Source organism: Cervus elaphus, chromosome 8 (assembly GCF_910594005.1).
Source record: "Cervus elaphus chromosome 8, mCerEla1.1, whole genome shotgun sequence".
Lineage (NCBI taxonomy): Eukaryota > Metazoa > Chordata > Mammalia > Artiodactyla > Cervidae > Cervus > Cervus elaphus.
Window position 1 is genome coordinate 17,032,610 of NC_057822.1, and position 25,999 is coordinate 17,058,608.

At 41.6% G+C, this 25,999-nt stretch overlaps 1 protein-coding gene across 6 annotated transcripts in view; it reads right to left on the reverse strand.

The window, feature by feature from the left end:
- Nucleotides 1-239: 239 nt before the first annotated feature.
- LOC122698568 (nuclear body protein SP140-like protein) overlaps nucleotides 240-25,999 on the reverse strand; it is a 91,588-nt gene continuing 65,828 nt past the window's right edge. For all 6 annotated transcript variants that reach the window (XM_043909745.1, XM_043909744.1, XM_043909746.1 and 3 more), the window contains 9 exons: nucleotides 21,975-22,022; nucleotides 20,608-20,712; nucleotides 17,868-18,010; nucleotides 15,320-15,358; nucleotides 8,723-8,838; nucleotides 3,070-3,190; nucleotides 2,708-2,779; nucleotides 2,055-2,198; nucleotides 240-533 (listed from right to left, as the gene is read on the reverse strand). In XM_043909745.1, the coding sequence (XP_043765680.1) occupies nucleotides 432-533; nucleotides 2,055-2,198; nucleotides 2,708-2,779; nucleotides 3,070-3,190; nucleotides 8,723-8,838; nucleotides 15,320-15,358; nucleotides 17,868-18,010; nucleotides 20,608-20,712; nucleotides 21,975-22,022 (890 nt within the window). In that variant the 3' untranslated portion in view covers nucleotides 240-431. The remainder of the gene's footprint in view (nucleotides 534-2,054; nucleotides 2,199-2,707; nucleotides 2,780-3,069; nucleotides 3,191-8,722; nucleotides 8,839-15,319; nucleotides 15,359-17,867; nucleotides 18,011-20,607; nucleotides 20,713-21,974; nucleotides 22,023-25,999) is intronic.

Below are 25,999 nucleotides of genomic sequence, written 5' to 3' on the forward strand. Positions count from 1 at the left end.
GGGAAATCCCATGGACAGAAGGAGCCTGGTGGGCTACAGTCTATGGGGCTGCAAAAGAGTCAGACACAATGACTAAACAATAGCAACAAGTCCTGTGTGGGGAGGAGAAAAGAAGAGAAAAGTTTACTTAAGAACCTAATAAAGATTTAAGTAAATGGAAGCACAAAATATGATCCTTTATAGAAAGACCTGACATTTTCTTTTGTGAATATCACCCCTTATTACCCAGTAAGAGAATCTGAAAATTTTAAATTTTATTTAGAAAAATAAATGAGCAGGAATGTCAACAACAACAAGTTTGAAAAAGAAGTGTGTTATTTGCACAGAAACGGGCAGATGGTCAGTGAGGCCACAGGCACAGTCTTATGTAGCTGCTGGAGGCTCTGAAGGGACAACTGGAAATGGGCTCCATTATAAAAGAACGGCTCAAACTAAGTGCTGTTTGTACTTATTTCCTGGATGCCAAAAATGTCTTTGAAATCGTCCTCAAATTTGGCCTCTAGTTGAAGTCCCAGATTGATGAATTTTTTGTTCTGAAAAAGCAAAGACAGAAACAATATTAGACATCTGATGTTTCGGTTAATCCGGAGCTTTATTTTAGACCCCCAAATGTCAAGTGAGAATTGATCCAGTTGAGAGTAGTTTATGTTCCCTGATAGCTGGATTGTTTCTTTTTATCTGGAAGACATAGGAGCAAAAATGGCACTGTATTACAATCTAATTCTTCACCAGAAATTTGTTGATTAATTAAATTCTAGCTATTTGATTTTGAACATAGCACATATTCCACGTGACAATATGAAAATACAGTAAGATCTAAGGTAAGTTTATGGTGTCTTCCTTTATTATTCATTCCCACCCCTTGAGATAATCCGTATTAACTTTTAGATACAGCAGTAGGAAATGCGAATGTAAAAAGATCCAAGATTTTTAAATTTGAGAAAAGTGGTCTGCTCTCTTCCTTTAGAGGAGAGAAGTGCAAGTTGCCTTTAAAACGTGCTTCTAGGAACATTCCTGGTGGTCCAGCGGTTAAGACTTTGCCTTCCAAGGCAGGGTGTGTAGGTTTGGTCCCTGGTTGGGGAACCAAGATCCTAGATGCCTTGAGGCCAAAAAATCAAAACACAAAACAGAAACAATATTGTAACAAATTCAATAAAAACTTTAAAAATGGTCCATGTGAAAAAACATCAAAAAAAAATTTGCTTCTTGCTGATGAGAGGCCTGACCCCACTTCTGTGTGAGCACCAAGGCCATGAGAGTTCTGCTTTCCATCCAGAAATGCTGGAAATAGGGAGATGCCCAGGTGTGGGGGGAGGCCCCTGTACACACATTTCTGAGGGCCTGGATGCCAGAGGGCAAGTGCACAGCGGCAAACTGCACATGGACCTACGATGCCTCAGCATTCAGACTCTCCAGGATGGTCTCCAAGTCTGGGATGAGTGAGGATAGAAGCCTAGGCCAATGGCAGGGACTTCTGAGGCACACACAGTACTGCCAGGTCCAGTAAAAAAAAAAAAAAAGTACTTCCATATCCTGTGGAAGCTACTGGGTCTGCAGTCCACTTTTGCTTGGGCTTCCCAGGTGGTGCCTTGGTAAAGAATCCGTCAGCTGATGCAGGAGACACAGGAGTCGCGGGTTTAATCCCTGGGTCAGGAAGATGCCCTGGAGTAGGAAATGGCAACCCACTACAGTATTCTTGCCTGGAAAATCTCATGGACAGAGGAGCCTGGCAGACTGCAGTCCATGGGGTCACAAAGAGTTGGACATGATTGAGCACAGCGCCAGTGTTCTTTATGGCAAACTGAAGAAGGAACTATGTGGAAGTAAGAAGAACTATGTAGAAGAAGTAAACTCTGAGGTCCAAGGGTAATGCTTCCAGCGATCCCTTCTGATCTGTTATTATGTTCCCTACCATTGCCCACAGGGCTTGTGGAATACTGCCAGAATTTTTACTTGTGTGAGCTTGAGGGAAATTGTAACATTTACTTGATACAGGAAGTTGAAAGGCAAAATAACTTAACTGAAGAAGAATAGAAGCAGGGAGAACCACTTACCCTGTAAACTACCTTGTGGTTCTGGAAAATGAGATGCATGTCCCGCACAAACTCCCCCACTGTGTAGTACAAGGTCATCGTCAGCTTGTCCTTGATTTTGTTTAACCACATGGGCTTCTCAATGTGCCGAGAAGTGACTGTAGTCTGTTGACAAACGTGACAAATGGTAGTCATGGTTTCAAGTTTCCCTTCTATCGATTCCCACTGTTAAGGACCGAGTGCTTGTATTCCCCCAAATTCATATGCTGAAATCCTCACCCCCACTGTGATGGTCTTAGGAGGTGGGACCACTGGGAGGTAATTAAGTAATTGTGAGGATGGGGCCCTCCAAATAGGATTAGTGCCTTTATACAAGGGATCCCAGGGACTTCTCTCTCCCTTTCCACCATATAAGGACATGATGAGAAGTGGTTGTGTGCAACCTGAAAGAAAGTCCTCACTATGGCCTGATCATGCTGGCACCGTGATCTTGACTTTTCAACCTCCAGCCACCCAGTCTATGGTAGTTTGTTGTAACAGCCTAAGCTTCTAAGGGCTGACTGAGCTAACTAAGACATCCATCAACAAGGCAAAGAGATTGGCAATGGGTGCCCGTTAATTTATATCACAAATTTGACAAATACCAGTTTGCAGTTTTTATTGCTGTTACTTACATAATGTGGTTTTGAGACAAAAAAGGAGCTTTTTGGAGAGCAATAGAACTTCAAGAGGAGAAATTCACATTTCTGCCAAAGATAGACAAGATTTTTAAGTGACAAGCAGCTTGGAAAGAATGAGATTTTACATATGCTTAGATCAATGCACAACCCCCCAAACCTGCAGACCTCCCCAAACAAACACAGAACGGGAATTTTCTGTGGCTTATGGATTTCGGTGTCAGGTAATGTGATCAGAACACATCACATCAAGGCACAGCAGTTTGCCTTGGGCACTCTTCCTCCTGCTCCCTGCAAGATGGTGCTCCTTCTCTTGTGTAAACAGCAAGGAGGGGGCTTAGGTTTACATTTCAACTCACCAACTGCTCTCTAGGCACCATCTGCTTCTGTAGGATCTCAGATTCTTGATAAATTGGCTGGCTTTCTGAGCAACATTTCTTAAGATCCTCTATCTGGCAGAAGGTGCAACTCCATGGGTTCCTGAGAGGTCAAATATAAGGTCAGCAAAGCTGGGTTCTCTGTGACTCAACCATTGTCTCCATAGCTGCTAAAGTCCTCTGTTAGGGAGTAACTGGAAGTTTCCACCTGTACCCAATTTCTCTCTGACACCCCTCTTGCACTGGAGCCCCATTTGGGCTCAACTGCCAAAAACAGCTCTCCCATCAATAATGGTAGAAGACTGACAGTCTCAGTGAAGTACCGCAGTGGGTCAGGACTCTCATTCTCTTCAAAACTTAGGGTTCCTGTCTGAGCTACTGTGAGTTTGGTCATGAACTCTGCCTTTTAGAAATAAGAACTAGAAATTGGTATGTTAAGCATTGGAATCTTGGACCTTGATGATCCATCAACTCACAATAAGAATCATGAAATTAAAAAAAATCATGAAATCAGCCCTTCTTGTCAGCTTTGCTGAATAAGCACAGAGCATAAGCGATAGGCATTATTTTTTCTTCCAGTCATTGCTATCTCTGTGTCTAGAATCTGCACTGCAGAAACTTCTTGAAAAGGAAATCTACCAAGAGAGGGCCAGATGTTTTTCATGTGCCCCTAGATTTGTTCTCTACTCTCCTCTACCATGTTCTCTGTCCTGGGGCACTCTTGATAATCTGAAAAGAAGAGACAGTGATCCAACCTAGAGATGTCATTTAGCATCTCTCCTGGGCCACCTCAGAGGTTGCTCAAGGGGACCCGTTACAGTGCCCATGGTGCAAGGGTGGCCTGCACTATACAGGAGCTCCACAGAAAAATGAATCCTTCTACCTCTGCAGAATGCCCAGTTGCAGATGTTTATGCTGAAATCCTGTCAGTTCAGTTCAGTTCAATCGCTTATTGTGTCCGACTCTTTGCAACCCAATGGACTGCAGAATGCCAGGCCTCCCTGTCCAACACAAACTCTCGGAGTTTACTCAAACTCATGTCCATTGAGTCGGTGATGCCATCCAACCATCTCATCCTCTGTTGTCCCCTTCTCCCACCTTCAATCTTTCCCATAATCAGGGTCTTTTCCAATGGGTCAGTTCTTCACATCAGGTGGCCAAAATATTGGAGTTTCAGCTTCAACATCAGTCCTTCCAATGAATATTCAGGACTGATTTCCTTTAGGATGGACTGGTTGGATCTCCTTGCAGTCCAAGGGACTCTCAAGAGTCTTCTCTAACCCCACAGTTCAAAAGCATCAATTCTTTGGTGCTCAGCTTTCTTCATAGTCCAACTCTCACATCCATACATGACTACTGGAAAAACCATAGCCTAGACTAGACAGATCTTTGTTGGCAAAGTAATGTCTCTGATTTTTAATATGCTGTCTAGGTTGGTCATAACTTTCCTTCCAAGGAATAAGCGTCTTTTAATTTCATGGCTTCAGTCACCATCTGCAGTGATTTTGGAGCCCAAGAAAATAAAGTCTGCCACTGTTTCCCCATCTATTTGCCATGAAGTGACAGGACTGGATGCCATGATCATAGTTTTCTGAATGTTGAGCTTTAAGCCAACATTTTCACTCTTCTCTTTCACTTTCATCAAGAGGCTCTTTAGTTCTTCTTCATTTTCTACCATAAGGGTGGTATCATCTGTATATCTGAGGTTACTGATATTTCTCCTGGCAATCTTGACTCCAGCTTGTGCTTCATCCAGCCTGGTGTTTCACATGATGTACTCTGCATATAAGTTAAATAAGCAGGGTGACAATATACAGCCTTGACGTACTCCTTTTCCTATTTGGAACCAGTCTGTTGTTCCATGTCTAGTTCTAACTGTTGCTTCCTGAACTGCATACAAGTTTCTCAAAAGGCAGGTCAGGTGGTCTGATATTCCTATCTCTTGAAGAATTTTCCACAGTTTGTTGTGATCCATACAGTCAAAAGCTTTGGCATAGTCAATAAAGCAGAAATAGACATTTTTCTGGAAGTCTCTTGCTTTTTCAATGATCCAGCAGATGTTGGCAATTTGATCTCTGCTTCCTCTGCCTTTTCTAAAACCAAATTGAACATCTGGAAGTTCACGGTTCATGTACTGTTGAAGCCTTGCTTGGAGAATCTTGAGCATTACTTTACTAGTGTGCGAGGTGAGTGTAATTGTGCAGTAGTTTGAGCATTCTTTGGCATTGCCTCTCTTTGCTGAATTCCTGAGGTGGCACAATCCCTGGGAGCTTCATGGGAGCAGATGAGCTATGTTAAATTCCTCCCATTTTGGAGGAAAAATGCTCTATCTTCATAGGGATGGACATAATCCTGGTAGAGATTCTCCTCCTTGGCCCCAGAAATTCTACTACTTCTAAAATGCCTTCTCCTTCTATATGTTATCTCACACGTCATCACCTCTGACCAAAGATACACTTTACCACAAAGGAAATGCAGTAGTGGACTCACACCCACAGAATTCAGGGATCTTATCCTGAACCCTGAGATTCAAGATCTTGATAAAACTGCGATGATCATCTTCTGAAAGCTCAGAACAGTCCCAGTTTTGTCAGCTTTGTGATAGTCCCATTTTGTTGTTGTTGTTCAGTCGCTCAGTCATGTCCAACTCTTTGCGACCCCTGGACTGTTGCATGCTAGGCTCCTCTGTCCATCACTATCTCCCGGAGTTTTCTCAAACTCAAGTCCATTGAGTTGATGATACCATCCAACCATCTCATCCTTTGTCATCCCTTTCTCCCCCTGCCTTCAATCTTTCCCAGCATCAGGGTCTTTTCCAATGAATTGGCTGTTTGCATCAGGTGGCCAAAGTATTGGAGCTTCAGCTTCAGCATCAGTCCTTGCAATGAATATTCAGGACTGATCTCCTTTAGGATTGACTGGTTTGATCTCCTTGCAGCCCAAGGGACTCTCAGGAGTCTTCTCCAGCACCACGATTCAAAAGAATCAATTCTTTAATGCTCAGTTTTCTTTATGGTTCAACTTTCACATCTGTACATGATTACAGGCAAAATCATAATTTTGACTATATGGACCTTTGTCAGCAAAGTGATATCTCTGCTTTTTAATATGATGTCTAGGTTTTTCATAGCTTTTCTTCCAAGGAGCAAGCATCTTTTAACTTCGTGGCTGCAGTCACCATCTGCAGTGATTTTGGATCCCAAGAAAATAAAATCTATCACTGTTTCCACTTTTTCCCCATCCATTTGCCATGAAGTGATGGGACCAGATGCCATGATCTTAGTTTTATGAATGTTGGGTTTTAAGTCACCTTTTCCACTCTCTTCTTTCCCCCCCATCAAGAGGCTCTTTAGTTCCTCTTTGATTTCTGCCATTAGAGTGGTATCATCTGCATAGCTAAGGTTGTTGATATTTCTCCTAGCAATCTTGATTCTAGTTCATGGTTTATCCAGTCCAGCATTTTCCATATGTACTCTGCATACAAGTTAAATAAAAAGAGTGACAATATACAACCTTGTAGGAATCCTTTCCCAATTTTAAACCAGTCAATTTTTCCATGTCCAGTTCTAACTGTTGCTTCTTGACCCGCATGCAGGTTTCTCAGGAGACAGATAAGGTGGTCTGGTATTCCCATCTCTTTAAGAATTTTCCAGTTATTTTTTGTGTGTGTGTGATCCACATAGTCAAAGGCTTTCGTGTCATCAATGAAGCAGAAGCAAATGCTTTTTTCTGGAACTCTCTTGCTTTTCCCACGATCCAATGAATGTTGGCAACTTCATTTCTTTTTCCTCTGCCTTTTGTAAATCCAGCTTGTACATGTGGAAGTTCTTGATTCATGTACTGCTGAAGCCTAGTTTGAAGTATTTTGAGCATTACCTTGCTAGCATGTGAAATGAACACAATTGTATAGTAGTTTGAACATTCTTTGACACTGGAATGAAAATTGACATTTTCCAGTCCTGTGGCCCCTGCTGAGTTTTCCAAATTGGTGGCCATGTTGAGTGCAGCAGTTTCACAATATCATCTTTTAGGATTTGAAATAGCTCAACTGGAATTCCCTCACCTCTGCTAGCTTTGTTCATATTAATGCTTCCTAAGGCCCACTTGACTTCACACTCTAGGATGTTTGGCTCTAGGTGAGTGACCACACCATGGTGGTTATTTGGTCATTAATATCTTTTTTGTATAGTTCTTCTGTGTATTCCTGCCACTTCTTTTTAATCTCTCCTCTTCTGTTAGGTCCTTACCATTTCTGTCCTTTATTGTGCCCATCCTTGCATGAAATGTTCCCTTAATATCTCCAATCTGTTTGAAGAAATCTCTAGTCTTTCCGATTCTATTGTTTTCCTCTATTTCTTTACATTATTCATTGAAGAAGACCTTCTTAGCCCTCACTGCTATTCTCTGAAACTCTGCTTTCAGTTGGGAATATCTTTCCTGTTCTCCTTTGCCTTTCACTTCTCTTGTTTCCCCAGCTGTTTGTAAGGCCTCCTCAGACAACCATTTTGCATTTTTGCATTTCTTTTTCTTTGGGATGATTTTGGTCACTGCCTCCTGTACAGTGTTACAAACCTTTGTCCATAGTTCTTCAGGCACTTTGCATACTGGATCTTATCCCTTGAATCAATTTGTTACCTCCACCGTATATTTGTAAGGGGTTTGATTTAGGTCATACCTGAATGGTCTAGTGGTTTTCCCTACTTTCTTCTATTTAAGCCCAAATTTATTCAGATAACCATTATATCTACCACTGTGAGCAAAATTCCTTTGGAAGAAATGGAGTGGGACTCACAGTCAATCAAAGGGTATAGAATACAATATTCGGTGCAATCTCAAAAACAACAGAATGTTCTTGGTTTTTTCCAAAGCAATCTATTCAATATCATAGTAATCCAAGTCTATGCCCAACCACTGATGCCAAAGAATCTGAAGCTGATTAGTTCTATGAAGACCTACAGCATCTAGAATGAACACCAAAAAGGGGTGTCCTTTTCATTGTAGTGGATTGGAATGCAAAATTAGGAAGTCAAGAGATACCTAGAATAACAGGCAAGTTTGGTCTTGGAGTACAAAATGAAGCACAGCAAAGCCTAACAGTCTTGTCAAGAGAACATGCTGGTCAAAGCAAACACCCTTTTCCAACAACCCAGGAGATGAATGCACACGGACATCACCAGATGGTCAATACTGAAATCAGATTATGTTCTTTGCAGCCAAAGATGCAGAAGCTTCTATTATATCTTCAGCAAAAGCAAGAGCTGGAGCTGACTGTGGCTCAGATCATCAGTTCTTTATCTCAAAATTCAGCCTCAGATTGATGTTTCCATAGCAGGTGGTATATGTTTTAAACCAGCAAACATCACCCCATCAAAATGCATGGGTCCGGGAATCAAGTGAGGGAAGTGAGGGTTATTCCTTTCTCTATTATACCTAATCACCACTTGAAAAGTTTTCTTCTCATTAATCTACTGCTACTAGCACTGTTAAACAGCTATGTATCTTTTTTCTGAATCCTGATACGTAAGAACTCTGCTTCTGAATCAAGACATACAACAAGAGACAACTTTGCAGTCTGAGTGTGCATGATGGGAGAAACATAAGAAGGAAGGGCAGGAGGGAGCCAGGTCTCACTCACTTGATAGCAACTTTGGGTGGAATGTGGCAGTTCTCATGAAAGAACCTTGGACACTTATCACAGGATAACAGCTTGTTCTTTTCACCACACACCTCGCATTTTTTTGAGTCTTCTGGCTAGAAGGGGAGAAGATGTAGACATCATTGGGATCAGCAAGACTCTGGAAAGTCAGCCCTGTGGTTGGCACTGTAGACACACAGCCTTTACTTGTACCTAGGCGATACTTGTAAACTATTCTCAAAATGGTTTACTAGAGTTCAGGAGAAGACTTTCTGGTCTGCAGTGAAGTTCAGGAGGAAGTGGCTATGTGTTAAACTTTCAAAGTTTTCTTTATAGAGACAGAGATTCTGACACATGAAGACTTTCAACAACCACAGAAAAGGATAAATTAAAGATAATCTGAGAAATTTATTATTCTGAAGGCAAAGTCTGTCTCAGGAATACAGTGTCTCATCTAGTTGTCTATACTGCATCATTTACATTGACTCATTGAAGAGTGATTTACTGAGAATTTTTTTTTTATGGTCCTTTGGCCATGTTGCATGACATGTGGGAATCTTCTCTGACCAGGGACTGAACCTGCACCGCCTACGCTGGTAGCAGTGTCATAACCATTGGACCACCAGGAAAGTCCCTACTGAGACTTTACATGATAGAATAAACATCTGAGAGATCACTGCATCCCATTTTCCTTGTTGTAAGTTCTCTGTGAATTGAAGGACTTGAGGAGACATTCCTGGGCTATGGATTTTGTGCTGGAGAGCCCCTGAGCCTGCAACAGTGCCTCTGGTTGGAAAGACGATGGGCACAGATAATCAGGTGAATGCCAGGGCAGACAGACCTCTCTGGATCTGAAGCCTAGGGAAAGCTATCCCATGACTTAACTTGGCATCTAGGTGTGGAGGTGCCACCTCTCAATGGCTGGGAACTGTGGTAACGGCAACCACTGGAGTTGAAGGCCAAGGTCTTACCCTAATCTTCTGAGCCCATGGAAGACCTGGTGCTTTGTCCTGTGTAAGGAAGATGAAAGGGCCCACAAAGTCAGTTGGTGCAGGATTTTTCACCAGTCTCAATATGTGGGGCCTTTCAGTTCAGTTCAGTTGCTCAGTCATGTCCGACTCTTTGCAACCCAATGGACTACAGCATGCCAGGCCTCCCTGTCCATCACCAACTCCTGAAGTCCTCCCAAATCATGTCCATTGAGTCAGTGATGCCATCCAACCATCTCATCCTCTGTTGTCCCCTTCCCCTCCCACCTTCAATCTTTCCCATCATCAGGGTCTTTTCCAATGAGTCAGCTCTTCACATCAGGTGTCCAAAGTATTGGAGTTTCAGCTTCAACATCAGTCCTTCCAGTGAACACCCAGGACTGATCTCCTTTAGGGTGGACTGGTTGAACTTCCTTGCAGTCGAAGGGACTCTCAAGAGTCTTCTCCAACACCACAGTTCAAAAGCATCAATTCTTTGACACTCAGCTTTTTTTATAGTCCAACTCTCACATCCATACATGACCACTGGAAAAACCATAGCCTTGACTAGATGGACCTTTGTTGACAAAGTAATGTCTCTGCTTTTTAATATGCTGTCTAGGTTGGTCATAACTTTCCTTCCAAGGAGTAACATCTTTTGATTTCATGGCTGTAATCACCATCTGCAGTGATTTTGGAGCCCAGAAAAATAAAGTCAGCCAGTTTCCACTGTTTCCCCATCTATTAGTCATGAAGTGATGGAACCAGATGCCGTGATCTTAGTTTTCTGAATGTTGAGCTTTAAGCCAAATTTTTCACTCTCCCCTTTCACTATCAGAGGCTCTTTAGTTTCTCTTTACTTTCTGCCATAAGGGTGGTGTCATTTGCATATCTGAGGTTATTGATATTTCTCCCGGCAATCTTGATTCCAGCTTGTGCTTCATCCAGCCTGGTATTTCACATGATGTACTCTGCATAGAAGTTAAATAAGCAGGGTGACAATATACAGCCTTGACATACTCCTTTTCCTATTTGGAACTAGTCTGTTGTTCCAAGTCCAGTTCTAACTGTTGCTTCCTGACCTGCATACAGGTTTCTCAAGAGGCAGGTCAAGTGATCTGGGGGCTCTTAGCCAGATTTTATTTCATTCAGTGACATACTAGAGGGATGGGATGGAGTGGGAGGTGAGAGGGAGAGTCAAGAGGGAGGGGACATGTGAATACCTATGGCTGATTCATACTGATGTATGGCAGAAACTAACACAATATGATAAAGCATTATCCTTCAATTAAAAATAAATTTATTTAAAAAAAAGAAAAAAATTGACAGTGTTTGCATCTAAGTTTTGTGGAGTAACAAGCAGCACATGTTAAAACTGCAGAATTTATGGGGACTTCCCTGGCACCTTAGTGGTTAAGACTTCCCCTTTCAATGCAGGGGGTGCAGGTTCAATCCCTGGTTGAGGAACTAATATCCCATATGCCTCACGGTCAAAAAACCAAAACACAAAACAGAAGCAATATTGTAACAAACTCAATAAAGACTTTAAAAATGGTCCACACAAAAAAATTCTTAAGAAAAAAAAGCCTATAGAATTTATAGACCAAAATAAGAATGGTCAAGGAAAGACCCCATTGGTGGGCAAGGAGAATTAAATTTCTTCCTTTTTATTTTTGGTGATAATCTATGTGGCAATAACATGTGAATCTCTATATACTACGATTTCTATGTATAAGGGTCATGTGTCTGTTCTGCAGAAATGCCCAGAAAATGGGCACCTGTTCCCTCTCCTGGCTCACCTGAGTGGAAAGATAACCATGTGGTGGGAAACAGTTCATCTAATAGATAGCAGCTCCTCATCTAGATGAAGCTACCCTTTCTACACCATGGGCTGGAAGAAGAAATTCACATGACAGGACTTGCATGACAGTCTAGGTACAAAACAATCGCAGATTTGGGGACTGGCCCACCTGTGATGGGTAGCTGGGACTCTGGTGGGTGTTGAGGAGGTGGGGAGGTGGTGGGGAGGGCCATTCACCTCTTCCTTCTAGAAACACTCTTTATGCTTTGTTCCATGACACTCCATTCTCTTTGATTTGTCTAACATGTTTCTTCTTTTCAGCTTCCAAACCTGGAATGTTGGAATTCTGTAGGGCTCTATCCTGTTGTCCCCTGCCCATTTTCCTCTCCTAGATGACCACAATACTCCCATGACCTACCACATTCATCCCTAGGCTTTAAGACCTGTGTCTCTCATGTGTACCCCAATGTTCATCGCAGCACTGTTTATATAATAGCCAGGACATGGATGCAACCTATATGCCCATCAGCAGACAAATGGATAAGAAAGCTATGGTACATATATGCAATGGAATATTACTCAGCCATTAAAAAGAATACATTTGAATCAGTTCTAATGAGATGGATGAAACTGGAGCCCATTATACAGAGTGAAGTTAGCCAGAAAGATAAACACCAATACAGTATACTAACACATATATATGGAATTTAGAAAGATGGTAATGATAACCGTATATGCAAAACAGAAAAAGAGACACAGATGTACAGAACAGACTTTTGGACTCTGTGGGAGAAGGCAAGGGTGGGATGATCTGAGAGAATAGCATTGAAATATATATATTATCAAGCGTGAAACAGATCACCAGCCCAGGTTGGATGCATGAGACAAGTGCTCAGGGCTGGTCCACTGGGATGACCCAGAGGGATGGGATGGAGAGGGAGGCGGGAGGGGGGATAGGGATGGGGAACACATGTAAATCCATGGCTGATTCATGTCAATGTATGGCAAAAACCACTACAATATTGTAAAGTAATTAGCCTCCAACTAATAAAAATAAATGAAAAAAAAAATCCTAAGAAGAAAACGAACAAACAAAAAAATAAATAAATGGCCATATGCAAACTTCAAAAAAAAAACAAAACCAAACAAAACCCTGTGTATCTGGTCTCCTGGTCTTCTTTTGAGTACCTGAGCATCCAAACACTACTTTTTTTTTTTAATCATAAAATTATATGTCTTTCATCATGTCTGAAACCCATTGTGCCCCAGACCACAGTCCTTATCTTTCTGTCTTGAATGTGCTCCTCTTCTGGTGCCCTCTCCTCTCATTAAGAGCCCCACCATTTACCCAGGGGACTGGAAGTGAACATGGATTCCTTCCCTTACCCCATTCCAGACATCCAACCCATTACCAGGCCTGCTGATCTGAATTTTTAAATACTTCATCTCATTCTCAGTGCTTCTGTGAGGCCTGTTGCTACAAGAATGCAGAGCCTCTACTTATAATATAGTATTATGAGCCAAAGCAAAATGGCCTGATATTTCCAAATCATAACAGTCAAAATATTATCCTTGAGCCCAATGAGCTGAGGTGAATTGGAACACATGTTGATCGGTGGAAGCATTTGGTCTTAAAGAACAGTGCAAATAGCATCTCTTTCTCCAGAAAACACAGTGGATGCAAATCCTAGTTACTGAATCTTTAGCATGTAGTCAGTGGAGCAGGTATCCCCAGAAACCAGCTTTGTGAAGATCATGACTTCCTGGTTTGGCAGAGATGGCCAAGGTTACCTCTGCTGGAAGTTAGGAAAATGGAAGCTTTTCTATTTCCTTTTTTTCACCTCATAGCTTCTCTCTCACACACTGTCTTGGAGAGGAAGACATCAACTATCTGACGCCTTCCCCAGAATCCACACAACACAGACAGCGCTAGTCCATGAATGTCACATGCTACTTTGGAGGAGAGAATTTGCCTTCATTGGTGGCATTAAGGTCTGCACAGCCCCTCTGATGACATTGAAGGGCCTCTCCACAGTAGCAGCCTCTTCTACAGGGCACTCCTGCTTCCCAATCAGTGTATTCTTTAATGTGTCATCTCCATGAAGGAAGTAAAATTTACCTTGAAGACAGACCCCTTGAGGAAAGACTCAGTGTGAGTGGCTGTGTGCATGTGAAGGAGAGGTTTGGTTTTGTTTTTGCTTTGCCAGGTGACATATGACTATATATTCATTCCGAAGGGGATTTCTACATTAGGTCTATACTAGGTCAGCTAGAGTGACCATGAGATGTTTCCATTTTGCTCAATCCTTATTTCATTAAAGCCAGAACCCAGAAAAACCAGTGAAAACACAATCAGTTGCAAAAGCAACCATCATTAAAAACACTTTTTTTTGTGCCTTCCAAAATCATGCTTTTCCACCTCTAGCTCCATCTTTTATGTCTAATTTTAAGACAGTATGCCCCCTGCAGTGGCCTATGTGGGAAAAGAATCTAAAAAAAGAGTGGATATATGTATATATATAACAACCCACTTTGCTCTACACCTGAAACTAATACAACATTTAAGTCAACTGTACTCCAATAAAAACTTTTTAAAGAAAGACAGTACAGAAACTCACCTACCTACTAATGAGCTCCACTCCGAGAGCATGTTGAAAGTCCAATTTGTTGGGTAGTCCAACAAAGTTAGCCTAGGTACCCAGCTAACACAATCAACTCTATGGTACTGTGCTGTAATAAACTTGTAACACTTTTCACGCAAATAATACAGAAAAGGCATACAAACACAAAAAGTAAAGAAAACATTTTTAATGTACAGAAGAGTACCTTGAAAAGTGCAGGGGTACAGTACAACAGCCGGCACATAGAGGCTGGCAGAGACTGAACAGGCAAGAAGGGTTACTGACTGGAGGAGGGACTGGAGGTGGAAGACGGTAGAGCTGAAGGATCATCAGCAACAGGAGACGGAGGGCAAGCTGCAATTTCACTCACGCCTGACGTTGATGACACAGGTTCTGGTTCTTTGCTGGATTCAATTCTGTCTACTCTCTTTAAAAAATGATGCAGTGATGTCTGGGTAGTGGCTGTTTTTTTCTCATCATGGATGACACGGTAGCATCGGACTGCATTCTGAACGGCTGCTACAACCTTCTTATACCGTTCTACGCCCGAGTCCTGTGCCTCAGAAACTAAGGCTGCCTCTTCAGATAAAGAAAATCCCGTTACTATTTCCCGCCTCGTGCATCTCTTCAGTTCTGCAGTTACTTCCTTTTGTCTCTCTTCCTCCTTCCTCTGGGCCTCCAATTCCTGGAGTTTCTTAGCCATACCAGCTACATCACTGCTGCTTTTACAATTGCTTCCAGACATCCTGGACTTGAAATAAAGATACTGTACTCCTATCCTCTATACTGCACTGTACAGTAAAGTACACACAAGCACCATTAGCTGTGGAGGATTCACATACATGACCACACGCCAGACATGTGAACGAACTTATGTGATTGAACATGCGAATGCATGTTTGCGTCTTCGAAAGCTTGCAACTTTAACGTTCACATATAGGGACTTACTCATCTATTTTTCTAAAACAAATGTACAAGGTCAGTTCTGCCTCGTTATCTATTTTTAAGGATTATCTCCACCCTCTATCTCAAATATTTTAAGACTCAAAGAAGTCCCAGCTTCACACACATAAATGTTTGGAAGTAGCAAAAACACCATACTATAAAGTCAAGCTTCATCATAATTGGTTAATTTAGAAACTATGCAATAAAGCCAGAGAGATGGAAAATCAACAATATGGTAGGTGAGACAGAAGATAATAGCTACCTTTTTCCTTTTTCTTGATGGGTTTGGTAGATGTCCTTTCTGAAAGAAAAATGAAATTCATGCTGTGATGGGTCCTTGTTTCTACTTTGTGAGCTCAATAATTCCAACTGCCTTTCATTCATGTCCCACTGTCAACACAAGTTCGAGGGATCTTCATGGGAAATAAACTCCCTCTCCAAGTCTGTAATGCACTGCTCTCTGTTACCCAGCCTCAGATTTAAAGTCAGCTTTAAAAACTGTATCCTCACGCTTGCTCTCCTTATAAAGTCTTGCCAGAATTTCCTTTACAACCACTTCTACACCTGCCACTTCCTTTCCATCCCCCAGTATCCCTCTAGCTTGTGTATTTATACCTCGAGTACTATAGCTATTCTGTTGGTACATACCTAGTGAGTGATTGACAGGTGGCAGGCCTTATCAGTGGCCTTGGACACACACTTTCTTTGGGGAGACAAGTGGGAAAAGCTGGCACAGAATCGGTAAGAATGATAAAGTTTAAACTGTGCTCTCAGAATATTTCAGGATCCAGAGATGGGTAAGTATAGCAGGCTAAATAATGTCTGTTGTTCCCCACACTCCCCCATCCCCACCAAGATGTTCACATCCCAATCCCCAGACCCATGAATGTGCTAATTTATACAGTAAAAGGGACTTTGGTCCCTATTAGAGGGGACAGGAGGACGAGAGTCAGTAGTAGGAGATGTGATGACAGAACAAGAGCTGGAGTGATGTGAGGAAGGGGCCACAAGCCAAGGAATGGAAGCTGCTTCCAAAAAAAGCTGAAAAAATCGAGGGACAGATTCTCCCTGGAAGGCTCCAGGAGGAACCAGCCCTGCTGAACCTTGACTTGAGTCCTGTGAAACTGATTTCATGCTTCTAGTCGGCAGAACTATGTGATAATAGATTTATGTTGTCTTAAGGCACTAAATTTGTGGGAAATTGTTACAGCTGCAATAGGAAGTGAGCTCAGGGAATTTGCAAGGACTTCAATAGAGTGTGCTGTTTGTGCTGGGCTTTGCAGGGTGAGTGGGGTTGATCAGGTGGAAAAGTGATGGAGGTCGTTTGACGTCTCCATGGGTTAACCTTCCCCACCCTGTAATCCATCTTGCATTCCCTGATCAGATTCTTACCTCTACAACACTCTTTCAACTTAGTCAGTCAGTCCAGAACCCAAACCTCCCATGATTGCCCCATGATTAAATGAAGGGCTCAGTCTTTTTTCTTGGGCCTCAAGGCCTCCACAATCAGCCCTGTTCATGTAGGAAGCCTTATCATCTACAACTTCTTGACAAATCATACCATCCTTGCTATGCAGAATTTCTCAGTCCTACCATTTTGCTTGTTGGAAGTAGTCTTCTGTTAAGACCTAGCTCAGTGCAAACTGTCCCATGAAACTGGACTTAACTTCAAAGACAGAAACGACCTTCCCTCCCCTGAGCTGTGTCTTTTCCTGCCAGCGAATCTCATTATGCTACCCACGAGCTGTGCTGTCCTGTGCTTAGAAATGAGTAGTTGTCTTCGTGATTAGGGGTTGGGGCCACACTTTACTTTAGATGTATTCAATAACTATCTTCTCATCATTAGAGTGGCACAAGGAAGGACCATCTGGGGCATGTGATACAGAGCCAGGAGGCACAGGTTCATCTGTGACAGAGATCTGGCCTGTTTTGTTCACATCAGGGGCTGATAAGAGGATCAAAGAGATATTTTAAAATACATTTTAAGATATTCTTTTTCAATAATGAACTTCATAAGTCTATCCAGAAAACACTCACTCTGATGCATTATTTTCAGATACATAGTTCTATTATTATTGTTTTAAACATTCCCCTGACAAAGTCTAAGATCTTCCCCCACCAAATTAAATTTATTAAATTTAATTTACTTTCCTGTGACCAAATTACACAATGGCAATTATTAGTGGCAGCGCCAAGGTCACAATTTTTACTGTTCTACCTCCAAAATTGTAAGAGTTTGAATACTACTCAGCCATAGAAAAGAACAAAATTTTGCCATTTGCAGCAACATAGATGGACTTGAAGGGCATTATGCTAAGTAAGCGAATGTCAGAGAAAGACAAATGTAAGCATGGTATCACTTATATGTGGAATCTAAAAATATATATATAACAAACTAGTGAATATAACATAAAAAATGCAGACTCACAGGTATAGAGAACAAACCAGTGGTTAACAGTGAAGTGGGGAGAGGAACAACATAGAAGTAGGGAAGTGGGAGATACGAATAGTGGGTATAAGACAGACTCAAGCACGATAGGGGGAATATAGCTAATATTTTGTAATAAATGGAAGTGGAAAGTAACTTTTAAAAATTGAATAAAATTTTAAAAATTTAAGTGTAAGAGTTTACACACTTAGAGGATTGAGTTGTAATGAAAGCCAGTGAAGATAGCACCCACATGAACTATTAGGATAATATATGCATTGTGACCTAGGCATGGTGATTTTCTGGAAGTGTCCTGCTAAAGCTTGAAGCCGGTAACCCATGGCACAAAACCCTTGATTGCAGTGTTTTGACGCTAGAATACCTGAATCAAGTCTTCCAGGGTCCATCCATGACAGCGCACACTCCTCTTCCAGTTCTTGGAGGCTTCACGGCCTCCTTGTTTTTCAAACTCCTTGAGGGTGATCCACATTCCATTCTCATCCTTTATACACTTTTCTGAGGAGCCTGTGAGACCAAGACAAGGTGAGCTCCCTTTCTTGCCAGGGCATGCACCAGACTGTGAAAATCCCAAGACTTGACCTCCCACCGCATGAATCTGGGCCACCTGTTTTGGCTTCAGAACCGTCAACAGGAGAGCAGAGTCCCCTCCTGGGGACCCAGAGCAGTCTGAAAGGCAACGGTAGGAGCCAACTTCCTGTCCAGTGTGCATACTTTGGCCTTCATGCAATGAGAAGTGCAGTAATTACTACCCAGAGTGCGTTCTAACTCACTTCAGTCGTGTCCAACTCTTTGTCACCCCATGGACGGTAGCCCGCCAGGCTCCTCTGTCCATGGGATTCTCCAGGCAAGAATACTGGAGTGGGTTGCCATGCCCTCCTCCAGGGGGTCTTTCCGACTCAGGGACTGAACCCTCATCTCTTATGTCTCCTGCATTGGCAGGCGGGTTCTTTACCACCACTGCCACCTGGGAAGCCCCCAGTTACTACCCACATCTACTTAAAAAAATATTTCCTTATGTTCAAAAGAAAAAAAAAGAATGAATCAAAAGATGAGTAGGGAAGATTCTTTCTCTTCCCTTCTCTGAGACCTGAGATAGAACCAGGTTGAGTTTCTGAGGGGGCAAGTGAGGTCACACGGGGTCACCACAGCTACATCTGCCTTGTCTTGTACAAAAGTTGATCATTTCAGCTAATGGCAAGCAACTATTTCTCATATTTTGAATTCAAGCTATTTTATGTTAAAAGAAATTAGGAAATGCTATAAAGTGGGAAAAGATAAATTATATATGTGCTATGGCTACCTGATGCAAAGAACTGACTCATTTGAAAAGACCCTGCTGCTGGGAAAGATTGAAGGCAGGAGGAGAAGGGGACAACAAAGGATGAGATGGTTGGATGGCATCACTGACTCAGTGGACGTGAGTTTGAGTAAACTCCGGGAGTTGGTGATGGACAGGGAGGCCTGGCATGCCGCAGTCCATGGGGTTGCAGAGTCGGGGGCAACTGAGCGACTGAACTGAACTGATATAGTCATTAGGCAAACATTTATATATGGACTTCCCTGGTGGCTCAGATGGTAAAGAATATGCCTGCAATGAGGGAGACCCGGGTTTGATCCTGGGATCAGGAAAATTCTGTGGAGAAGGGAATGGTTACCCACTCCAATATTCTTGCCTGATGACTCCTACAGACAGAGGAACCTGGCAGGCTACAGTCCATGGGGTGGCAAAGAGTTGGACATGACTGAGCCACTACCATACACACAAAAGCAAAAAACCCATTTATATTGGGTTGGCCAAAAAGTTCATATGGAGTTTTCTGTAAGATATGGAAAAATTGAACAAACTTTTTGCCCAACCCAATACTTGTTGGTACCGAATGAACTGTATTTTGGGAGGAGGGAATCAGTTATGATAGATGAGCAAGATGAGCATTTGTATTATAACAATTATAATTTGTAAGCTTTTACATCTATTATGTCATTTTTTTCTCATGATATGGTGAGGCAAGTTTTATTATTATTCCCATTTGGGTGAAGACTAAGTTCAGTATGAGAGATACTACATTGGCCCATACAAAATAGACACCCTTGGTACAGCTGAAACTCGAATCCAGGTCTTCTGAACCTAAAGGCTGTGCTCTTTTTCAGTGAGCAAAAGGCCAGACAGACATTACAGGGAATCGACTGTGAAGGATGCTGTTGGGTTTCTCAAATGTGTACATCTTCCATCCTGTTATTGAAGCACTTGCCCTTGTATTGGGTGTAGATGGGAACCTGTGGGCACTTTCCATGGCAGGAGAGGAGATGGCCTGGTCAGCTAACGTTCATTAATTTAAAAAGTGTGGAAATGCCATCTTTCCTCCAGCCTCTCTGGGATGTTGTGTAGAAAAGAACCAACAGAGAAGAATTGAGCCTGCTTTCTTCAGAAGGTCTGTTTGCCAGATGGCCCGTGGCTGGCATCTGGGAACATGGACTTGGGAAGGGGGTCTCACTATTCCCAGAACTTAAGAGTGACTCACTGTGCCTGATATAAATGATATAGTGTGTGTGGAATGCCTGCTTTCCTTCCAAGAGTTTGGAATTTTGGCATGTGCTAGGCAGAGGGTACTTATGTAACTAAGTAAGTAAGTGAAGTTGCTCAATCATGTCCGACTCTTTGAGACCCCATGAACTGTAGCCTATCAGGCTCCTCCATCCATGGGATTTTCCAGGCAAGAATACTGGAGTGGGTTGCCATTTTGGACTCTTAGGCTCAGGGCAGCTTCCCTGGCAGACAACATTGCATATCGTTGCTGGAGAATTAAGTGCGTCATGGGGACCCCTCTGGGAGAAGACTTTGGAAACTGACACCTCTACGATGTGCTTTTTCCCCTTGCTGATTTGTTTTTTTTTTTTGCCTTTTCAATAGAATAAATAACAGCCACGAGTTCAACAATATGCTGAGTCCTTTCAGTCTTCCTGGTGAACCATGAGACCTGGGGATGGTCTTTAGAATGTCTTAGAAACATGTTCCTCCCCCCAACAAGGGTCTACAATCTGTACAATATATTATTTACATGGGAGTTTTCTAACTGAAAATTGTAGAATATTGTGAAGCCCACCTTTTTTCATTTTCTCCTTGTATAAAGTCCCCTTCGCTTTACCACAAGTCACAGGAAGCTGATCACTTTGAAAATCCGCATTTGTATCTTTGAGAGCTCTTCGACCTGCAAGGAAGCATGCGTTTTTTCATTCCATCTTGCTCTAAAATGGTCTCTCCTCCCCCATCTTGAGATCCTTCTTTATAACTTAAAATATAAGGGGAGGATTTCTCCCATGAATTAGGTATATTTCTAGGTCTTTCTTTTATGACAGGTTAGGTCCATAAAGCTAATGTCACTTTATATCCCAATCCTCTGAAATCCTACATACATGCCTCTTGAGGAAGGATCTGAATTCCCAAGCTTGCTGGCCCTACCTACCTATTGCACGATCATTTTCCTCCTGCTGTTTTGAAGGAAGATTTATAGTCATATCATCGCTTTGAAGTTATACAGATGGAGAAAAAGCCTCAATTTTTCATTTTTTCTCTCTGTTTGAGGGCTCAACTGGGTCAACAAAGCAGGATTGCAATGGGCCCCCAGCGGGTCAGTTCTGTCTTCCCGCCTTGCTTTCTGCTTTGCTTCACTTCTCTTTCATGCGAGCTTTCTCTGTGGCTAGAAGGTAACTTGCTCTAGAAGAAACCACAAATTGCTCAGAGAGAGGGCCTCTGTACACCCTTGGGTGAGGGTGCTGAGGTCTGATTCCTCTGAAGCAGGTGCTGAAAATCTTAGAATGTCAGTAGTGGGAACACCTTCTCTTGCCCTTCTGGCCAGCATTGAAGGGGATCCACTAAAGACCGATATTGGGGCTTCTCTCTGGATGGCGAGTGTAGGCTGTGGACAGTCCTTCCAGAGTTAATTCTATTAGAGTTGGGTGGGAGTAGGAGGCCATTCAAATTCACCTGCCACCCACCAATTTACAGAGGAGGCTATTGAGGCCAAATAAATAAATAAATAAATGACAGGCCAAAGTTATACAATTAAAGAAATTTTAGGAATTTCTTTGGTAACAGGTCCCGTTATCACTCAGAGTCCCCTTTGGTGGCTAGCCTATGGCTCTCTATGTAGGCAAGAGAAGAATGAGCTAAATATTACGTGAGTCATACTCTTTAGGTACATTTCTTCATATTTCCCTCCTTAAAAGTTATCACTGTGGTGAGGGGAGACCTGCTCAGGAGGCCTGGGGGTCTCTCACAGATCAACTGACTAATCAATGAAGTGGGTGCCTGTCATGTTGTTGAAACTGACCAGGACCTAGGACTATCTTAGTGTTTGTTCCTGGCTCTATAAGTCAATTAAGAAAATTGATTGATCACTAAAAACATGAATTATAAAATAGAAATTTGCATTACTTTAATTAAAAATGCATTAATCATTTATTTTTTTACCTCTTTTTCTGCCTGTTTTCAAAGACTCAGTGCAGACTGTTTCTCTCCCTGGGAGAAAGTAGAAAAATAACATAAATGTGTCTTTTAACAACATTGTGTTGCAAACAGTGTTTTGCAAAAATGTCATTCAAATGTCACTTTTCAGGAGTCTGTCTAGTACATCAAGAAAAATGTCAAATGCCTTGATAAGGAGTTAGGAGCTTTTTTCTGTAAAGGGCTATAGAGGAAAATATTTAAGGTGCTATGGACCACAATTCCTTTTGTGATTACTCAGCTCTACTATTTTATTGTGAAGGCATCCATAGACAATTCGTAAATGGTAAGATGTGGCTCTGGCTCTGTTCCACTAAAAATGTATTTATGAAACAGTTCATGGATTGAATTTTCCCTGTGGACCTTAGTTTGGGGGACCGTGGTCTAGACTTAGTTACAAAGATGATGCCTATCTGGGATATATCCTCTATTTCTTTTACTAACATTTCCCAGTCATTCCAAATAAAATTGAAACTGTGTCTTACATACTTCCCGAGTAACAGAGCAGCAATGCGAGTAGTGTAATGAAGTTGGACATCTGTCAAGTCTTTATTGTGCACCAGGAATGATCCTTAGAACCTGTCTCTATTGATTTACTTTATCTTTAGAGCAAATTTATCAAATAAAAACTAATACTATCCTCATCTTACAGATGAGAAAATTGATGTGCACATCTAAAAATACAAATTAAATAAAAGCACTGAAGATTTACTTTTATAAAGAGGCAGTGATTAAAGGCAGTAATATTAGGTCTCAAGGAAAACTTTATGCTCAATTCTGTAGGTCAGATAACTGCCACAAAACTCAACTTGAAAGGTTTTTGACCAAAAATGGCACAAAAATGAGCAAGGATGGAAAAAAAAAACCAAACTAGCTCAATGGCCCAAAGAAGGGAAGCTTATAAAATTGATTGTTGTTTTTGTTGCTGTTTTTCCACCACTAGGTCTTGTCTGACTTTGTGACTTCATGGACTGTAGCATGCCAGGCGCCTCTGTCTTCCACTATCTCCCAGAGTTTGCTCAAAATCATGACCATTGAATCAGTGATGCTATCTAACCATCTCATCCTCTGCTGCCTCTTCTCCTTTTGCCTTCAATGTAAAACTGATGCCTGAGTTCCTAAAGTTGTAGGGTTAGAGACAGCACAAAATGTTGACTTAGATATTTCAGAAAAATGTAGTATCTGATTCAATTGCTGATTGCATCCAAAAAGATCAGGCATGTCCATGTGCATGTGTAGGTCTGCCATCATTCAGCAGTGTCTGAATGTTGAAGTCAGGGATGCTTTCTAGCTAAAGGTCTGTGCCCATCATTCAGTTCCCATGGCTAGAATCCTAGAGTACTAATTTGGTAATGCTGGTTCTGGGAGAAAACAGCTCATATATGAAGCTGAGGTGGGCCTTGCTGGCCAGTTAGTCTCTTTATTATTATTTCACTTTACAGAGGAGTAAATTCAGGCAGAAGAGGCAATGTGACAGACTCAAGTCCACAGGACTACCTCAGGGGGTTGGGACGTGGGGCAGGACAGTTTCATCACTTGTGAGTTACATAGTGTTTTATAGCTACAACTATTTCCAGCCTCAAAAGTTATCAGTTCAGCACTGCAGAAGCCCTTGGGCCTTGGGCTCTAGTTGCAGATTCCACCACCATGCTACTTGTTTGAGATATCATCTTTGTCTCCCTGTCATGTTTTAGAAGTTGACTAAATCTGGTATATTTCTCAATGGTTAGTAGCTACAGAAAGTAATTAGAGAAATAAGTCTATTAATAAAAGTGTAGACTAAAACAAAAGAATTTAGACATTTAGTTATTAAAAATTTATTTATATATTATTCCTCTTGGTTTGCCTCTTTGAGGCTCTGTTACTCAGAATTTCAATTCTATGTCTCCCCCTTTTTCTGAGAAAATAGAAAAATATAAAACAAATGCTGCTGAAAAGTTGCATTGCATATAATAATACTTTAAAAAAATTCCATTTTATTGTAAGTTGTCAAGAGCCTACTGCATAAAGAAAAATAAATACTCCATAGCCTTGCACTTACCAAGCCTTTGATAGTTAACCTGGGTTCTTAGATTTCATGTTATTTACTCTCACACTAATCCAAATACTTTACATCTACATTTAAAAGAATTTAAGGCAAGTTTTATTTCTTGTATCTAAAGGAACACTTTGAGAATGATAATAATGAAAGCTGAAAATGAAGGAGAGTAAAAAATGCTGGCTTAAAACTCCACATTCCAAAAAATGAAGATCATGGCATCTGGTCCTACCACTTAATGGCAAATAGATAGGGAAACAATGGAAACAGTGAGAGACTTTATTTTTGGGGGCTCCAAAGTCACTGCAGATGGTGACTGCAGCCATGAAATTAAAAGATGCTTGCTCCTTGGAAGAAAAGCTATGACCAACCCAGCTGGCATATTAAAAAGTAGAGACATTATTTTGCCAACAAAGGTCCCTCTAGTCAAAGCTATGGTTTTTCCAGTAATCATGTATGGATGTGAGAGTTGGACTATAAAAAAAGCTGAGCGCCAAAGAACTGATGCTTTTGAACTGTGGTGTTGGAGAAGACTCTTGAGAGTCCCTTGGACAGCAAGGAAGGAGTTCAAACCAGTCCATCCTAAAGGAAATCATTCCTGAATATTCATTGGAAGGACTGATGCTGAAGCTGAAACTCCAATACTTTGGCCACTTGATATGAAGAGCCAATTCACTGGAAAAGACCCTGATGCTGGGAAAGACTGAAGGCAGGAGGAGAAGGAGACAACAGAGGATGAGATGGTTGGGTGGCATCACTAACTCAATGGACATGAGTTTGAGCAAACTCCTAGAGTTGATGATGGACAGGGAAGCCTGCTGTGCTGCAGTCCATGGGGTCGCAAAGAGTTGGACACAACTGAGTCACTGAACTGAACAGTTGTTACATGCTTATTATATGCCAGACACGAAATAAGACCCTTACATTTACTAATTTATCTTAAGGAGTTTTACTATCCCCATTGCCTATAAAGAAATTGAAGCATCCTGAAATTTAAAAAAATTAAGTTTAGCAGTCGAGATTTCCTTTGCTTGAGATGCAGAATCAATGCAATAATGCAATCATTTGGATTATCTAGGGATATGTGATGGTGACCTACACAAATAATGCATTGGCCATCATCTTAACCCTGAATGAAGGCTTTTGGGCTGAAAAAATGAAAGAGAAAAAAGAGCTTGTTCACGTAGGTTTGGACACATAAAAATAAGATCTGAAGAATTAACCAAGAGAAATTGCCCAAGTGGAATTTGTAGAAATAAGTTCACGTCATAGAAAATCTTAGGGTGAGAGATATCAAAAAAGGTTGATTGAAACCTTATCTCAGGAGAATAGGCTCTCAGATTTAAGAGGTGATGGGTTGTGAGAGGAAAGATGAGGGGGCTTGTGTAGGTGAATTTCTTGAATGCCATGTTCAAACACGCTGGTCCCCAAGGCGGGGCCATGAAATGTTCACCTCTCTTTCCTTTCTTCTTTTATTCTTTGTTTCCTTTTCTTCCCTTCATTCTTTCCACTTTTCTCTCTTCCTTACTTTGTTCCTTCTTTCTTCCTTTCTCTTTCTTGCACTGGACTATAGTTTGGGCCTGTTTAACCATAGGTATCTTAGGCAAACAAAAAATACTTTCTATTCCTCTATGTTTTTCTCTGGCACTGCTTGATTCACCTTTTGTCAAACCTGTTAGGCCAAATAAATTAAAGATACAAAAGTAGTCTGGTTTAGCTTAAGAGTTCTCCTTACTGGGAGATTTGGGGTTTAAGTCCACCTAATAATTGTTCTTTGTGAAGTTTCTCTCTCAATACACCACAGGAAGTGGAGTGGTTGTTCTTGGGTTTCATATTCAAATATACTATCTATTGGCACCAGAGACTTGCTATAGAAGTTCAGTGCTCCCCTCCCCTCAAGGCAAGTGAGGAGGCTTCCAAGATAATTAATCTGTGTCTCCAAGGGAGACAGAGG